This window comes from Sander lucioperca, chromosome 3, assembly GCF_008315115.2.
Source record: "Sander lucioperca isolate FBNREF2018 chromosome 3, SLUC_FBN_1.2, whole genome shotgun sequence".
NCBI lineage: Eukaryota > Metazoa > Chordata > Actinopteri > Perciformes > Percidae > Sander > Sander lucioperca.
The window spans coordinates 2,654,088-2,660,087 of NC_050175.1; the positions used below are offsets into that span (position 1 = coordinate 2,654,088).

Below are 6,000 nucleotides of genomic sequence, written 5' to 3' on the forward strand. Positions count from 1 at the left end.
ATAAATATAGGCCTATGCTATATAAGTCAGGCTTTAGCGGTCAAGCTTAGCTTCAATTAAATTAGCCACCAAAACACCACCAAAACACATACAACACAACACTTACACAGCAAAACAGACAGCAGGGATGTCCTGGATGAGTTTATCCCCCAAATCCAAATGCTTGGGCTAAAATTAAATATTATAGCATAGCTGCACAGTACACCCAGTTTAGAAAATAAATTGGTAAATTTGATCAGTTTAGATATTTTTTGAGAAAATAGTTTGCAACACAGCTTTCCTTTCATGATTTTGTATACTACATTGTGTGACATCCTCAGTGTTTTATTTCATATCTGTGAGGACATGTTAGTCAGTGTAATCTGCTGTTATCTGAAGGTTTGAACAGTCTCTGACACTGATGGTCAAATGCAGTTTTCAGCCATCAGCAGCACTTCACAGATGTGAACCTGAGAAATGTCACTAAAACACTATTTTTAACTTTGTCGTCATCGCTCACAGTCAGTGTGAATATATGAACTGCACGCCATCATGATATATATATATATATATATATATATATATATATATATATATATATATATATAGGAGTTCATATTAGGGCTGTCAATCGATTAAAAAAATTAATCTAATTAATTACAGACTCTGTGATTAATTAATCGAAATTAATCGCATACATAATTAACGGTGCCTGAACCGATACTTTTTAAGAAAGTAAAAAAAGAAAAGAAAACAAAGGGTACTAAACAACAGTTGGTGACATTAAAGAACGGCTTGTTTATTGCTAAGGCCATAGGGTCAAAATTAAATGATTTAATAATAATGTATAACAATAACAAGGACCAAGGACATTTACAATAACTTCAAATGAACCACGAAGCTGTAGTTTACCAGTTTCATTGAACGCACCGTCTGTGTTGTTTTTCCGACGGCAGCTCGGCAGCTGCAGATTGTTACATCCCGCTGTTGAGTCACAGTCTTCTACAGTAAAACACAGTCAAACTTCACACCGTTCAGCGTTAGCTGTCAGCATTGGAACCGTGTTTAATCCAAGGGGGTCAGCTTCTCCTCGGACCGCGAACCTCCTATGGCGTCATTTTAATGCTACAAAGCCATCCTCCCGTTAGCATCCCATTGACTGCCATTCATTTTTGACAAAGAATAACTTTACATCTGAAGAGTTTAAAGACTCTATTTGTCCATTGTTTATTTCTAAAGAAACACGACAATGTATAAAAGGCTCCATTACCTTGTACCTCACGTTATGGCTCCATAGCAGACGTTTTTATAAAAATAGGCTAACAATTGTGTCATAACCACGCGATTTACTGTCGCATAGTAGAGGAATTACCGTATAGTACAGGAGAAGCACGCAGGCAGTTTCGTCTCACATTAGCTGTTTAAGTGTAATTATCAATAATTAGCCTGTGTCTATGTTATCTCCTTACATATACCTACGCTCTCCGTCTCTGCTAGATTGGGAATGATTGAGATTTCTCTTGGCACAGCTACCAGAAGACTTCCAACTTTCAGACACGTTGCTCACGGCACATTTACGTCGTTTCTCTCAGTTGGAGGCTGCGCAGTAACGCTCGGCGCTCACCGGAAAAGTGCTTCTAACGGCCTTCACTGGTCTCCGTCCAGAGACACGGGATCTGTTGGTCCATTCTTATATACAGTCTATGGTTTAATCCAGCTACTAGCTAGCGGTAGGCTAACGTTAGCTGCTGTTGAGTATGTCACTGCCCGATGTGAGTCGAGTGCAGATGTGAGTCGCGCATGCTCAGATTTAAACTGTTTACGGCATAACGTGTCATACTGAAATTTGTGAAATCTATAAAATAATAAACATTTCTCTTTACATACAATAACAGAAGATGGTAATCATTTCAAAAACATTGTAGCTATCTATGACTGTTTGGTTGCTAACATTAGCTCAAAATGCCATTCAAGTGACAGCCTTTGTTGTGTTTGATTGCTAACTTTTAGCTAGCAGTCATTTCAAAAACGTTTTGGCTATCTATGACTGTTTGATTGCTAACGTTAGCTCAAAACGCCATTAAGTGGGAGCCTTTATTGTGTTTGATTGCTAACTTGTAGCCAGCAGCAGCAGTCATTTCAAAAACGTTTTAGCTATCTATGATTGTTTGATTGCTAACGTTAGCTCATAGACTGTGCGTTAGCTCAAAAAGCCGTTAGCATCTTGTAGGCTACTTGTCGCAAAGTGACGCATGCGCGACTCACATCTGCACTCGACTCACATCGGGCAGTGACAGAGTATACCGTGCGTTCATGGACATCGGAAAAACGTTTTTCCGAGTGAAAACGTCATCATTCACGTCCCTTCCTGTGGGAATCAGAGGTGGGAAACTCGGGCCAGATTTTGCTAACCGAGTTTCCCAGTTGGTGATGCGTTGTTGACAACTGACGTTTGATGTAGGCGACTTTGGTTCACTGAACATATTTCAATGACAATAAACTGTTTATTGTGGACAAATGCCTCTGCTGAGAAACATACACAGACATAACATGTTTCAAATTATTCATAAATAGGCCTATGTATAAAAAAACAACAACACATTATCTGTGTCCTTTCCCGTTCGTTGTCCTGCAGATAACTCAAACACTTGACGATGTGCTGTTTGTATGCTCGCATAAGAAAACAGCAGCAAATTATTGTGGCCTCCATGTTTTCACCAGGTTTTCACACACCTGATGCTCTAGGCTACGGCCAACATTTGATGGCAGTCATGCAACAAGTTGTTATGCCAAACGCCAATATAACAGAAGAAGAAGAACACGCATCCCGACCATCCTAACCATGCGAACACTGGTAGTCGGAAAAACAACGTAATCACGGGGGCGGTCCCTGTTATTCCGAGGTGGCATGAACGCGCCAATAGTGTTAACTAGCTAGCGGTAGGCTAACGTTAGCTGCTGTTGAGTATAGTGTTAACTAGCTAGCGGTAGGCTAACGTTAGCTGCTGTTGAGTATAGTGTTAATTAGTGTCCCGTGCAGCGGTGTTTGTGTTGCCTGTATCGTCTTCAGAGCACCAGAGAGAAGAGCAGACATATCAGTGGCACCAGATTTCGGTAGCCAGGGTTGGTAGGAAGAAGATTTTTACAAGTAAATGTTCCAGTTAATGATCCAGGCAGCACATTCTCGTCTCCCTCCTTCATTTTACAGTCCAATGGTGGCTAGAACGGCTCCGGGTCAAACCTCAATATGGAATGGATTAATTTGCGTTATTTTTTTTAACGCGTCATTTTTTCTCAGATTACTTAATCGAAATTAACGCGTTATTTTGACAGCCCTAATATATATATATTCTGTGTAACTTTGAGACAGACACTGAAAAGAAATCGTATTTACAGGTACATTTATTTTCTGTCAGACAAATCAAACTCTGCTAGAGCGACTCTGATGCCACTGTGATAAAAATGTGAAGAAAGATGGTTGTGGATCCGCCTGTTTGCAGCTGACCTAATGAGACAGGGACAGACTGAGCCTGGGGTGTTGCTGTCTCACTGGGGTACATTGATCACAGACCTCCATCCACCCAGTCATGCCACTGAAGAATCACAGCTTGTCCTCAGGCAACATTGTATGGAGTCTCTGGGGGTGGGTGTGTGTGTGTGTGTGTGTGTGTGTGTGTGTGTGTGTGTGTGTGTGTGTGTGTGTGTGTGTGTGTGTGTGTGTGTGTGTGTGTGTGTGTGTGTGTGCGCGCGCGTGTGTCTGCGTGTGTGCATGTGTGCATGCGTACGTGCGTGTGTGTGTGTGTGTGTGTGTGTGTGTGTGACACCTTGAGTGTAAAAGCATGTCAACAGCATGCAGCTAATCCCTCGCCCTGCTCAGCTCTCCAACATGTTGATTTGACCTGTTCTGCATGTTGAATTAGCTCTGACTGATCACCTACCTGAAGTCGGGGTTATCTACCTCCGCAACACTATTTTCATATCGACTTAACTATCATGTTGTATGCAACTCATTTCTAATAATTCGGATACAAAAAAAAAGCTCATCACAAGTTCCCAGAGCCCACATATTCAGGCTGCTTTTTCGGTCTGGGCAGAAAATACTATAACCAGACAATAATAAATATTTCACTGAATAAATAACTTCATAGTAACTAATTGGGAAAATTGCCGTAAGTTAATTATGTGGTAGGGACTGTGGCTATAATGGACAATATAGCCACTATTCATTTATTAGACAAATATGCAGTTTCTATATTACAAAAATCAAAGCTATATAATACAGCAGCCAACACATTCTTCTTTGTTTTTTTCCCAAGCCACCATGTTTAATTTGCCCTTTCAAAAAAGAACTATATTGATCAAAATGTAGGCCTATCATAAAATATTATTAAAAATGTTTCTGCTAAAAGTTTGCTGCAAATAGGCCAAATCCTAACATAACAGCCTGTATCAAAAATACTAAACAAAGGACTGATGATACAGCTCTGATAAGGTTGCTGTTAAACTCACCTATGAGTCCTGTACACACACGTTTCTCTAATAACCTGTTTAGTGATGATAGGAGATGCATATATACAATCATTAATGTGCACTATAAACACAGTTAGTCACTGCTTTGCAACGAGTACTACCTATATACATCGATAGGCTCCCTCTGGTTGGTTTGCAACATGTCCCTATAGTCACAGGTCATGTAGGCTAACTATAGAGATATCAAAACAAAACTCTAGCCTATATTTTTGTGACAAATCAAATACAGCTATTGTAGAGGAAAACTATCCTTCAGTAAAAGCATATTCATGTAAGGAAGAAATACCATAACCCCCCTAACCCTAAGACTGCAACTCGTAAAACCGCTATACAGTTGTTACAAGCATTTCTGTTTGGAGCAGATTACCAAAATGTATGCGACATATTTAAGAATATGGTTCTAGTAGATGCAGGGAGCAGACCGCTCGTCGCGGTTCTCCGGGAGCAGACACGCCCAAACCCAAAACATGCGACTCCACGACACATTGCGACTTCAATTCGCAAGACTGAGCGCTGCCAAACGCAGCTGCAGCGGCTCCGATCAGCCAGCATCAGCACCTTTGCTCTGCAGAACCTCGCTGGCTCATCCACAGACTCGGCCACACCGGGCAACTCGCCCCCCCTTTCCAGGCTCCCTTCGCCGGGGCGCTTACCTAAAGCTGGCCGAGGAGTTCACCTGGATGTTGCGGCCAGACGGCGGGCTGGCTTTCCTCTTCTCTCTGTCCGCCATGCCGTCCCGTTCTTATTCCTCATTGGCTCCGCTGTACGGACGCCCAGCAGAGACACCTGAAGTCCGCCGATGCTGCGATAGGGTGCTGCCTTCAAAGACTATGGGAAAAATAGCAACTCAGTTGAACTCAATAATGACTAAATAATATTGAAAGGCCTTACTTTGCAGGATTTGAAAAATGTGTTATGTAGGCCTATATTTGAACAACAATGGTTGTGTCATCTTTATAAATCTGGAAATCTCGATCAGAATTTAAAAATAAGTTAATGAACATGGTTCAACTGCACAGCATTAGCATATTGTAAACTGAGTGGTGTGCTAGCATGGTATGATGCTGTGTTTTTAAAGGCTGCATCAAACAGAAAAATTTGACATGCCTTTTGCATCATTTTTGTTTTAATCTCCATACAGCTTGACATACTTATCTTTCAATATTTGGGGGACTTTCATTAGTTTTGATTTTTTTTCATCAACATTCAAGTGCCAATGTTTTGGTGTTTTGAGATGTAGGGATGCAGAGACATCAAAACATAGACATTAGATTTCATCAGTCAAAAAACGTGAAATGTCCACTACATCTTTAAACAATAGCCATAGTGCAGTAGTTTAATCTGAACCAGGAAGTGTAGCTCTGCAAACTGGGATAGGTATTTACAACATGACAAGCAGTTAGGTATGAAATAAATGTCCAGTTGTGTTTTAAATAAAATGTAAAAGTTTAAAGACTCCTGTCGTTAAAATCACAGGAAGCTGCCAGGTGT

General features: G+C 40.9%; 1 protein-coding gene across 1 annotated transcript in view; it reads right to left on the reverse strand.

Annotated features, from left to right (window-relative positions):
- LOC116057299 (C-Jun-amino-terminal kinase-interacting protein 1-like) overlaps nucleotides 1-5,318 on the reverse strand; it is an 87,498-nt gene extending 82,180 nt beyond the window's left edge. The window contains exon 1 of the mRNA XM_031309709.2: nucleotides 5,163-5,318. Within this exon, the coding sequence (XP_031165569.1) occupies nucleotides 5,163-5,239 (77 nt within the window). The 5' untranslated portion in view covers nucleotides 5,240-5,318. The remainder of the gene's footprint in view (nucleotides 1-5,162) is intronic.
- Between the last annotated feature and the right edge of the window lie 682 nt (nucleotides 5,319-6,000).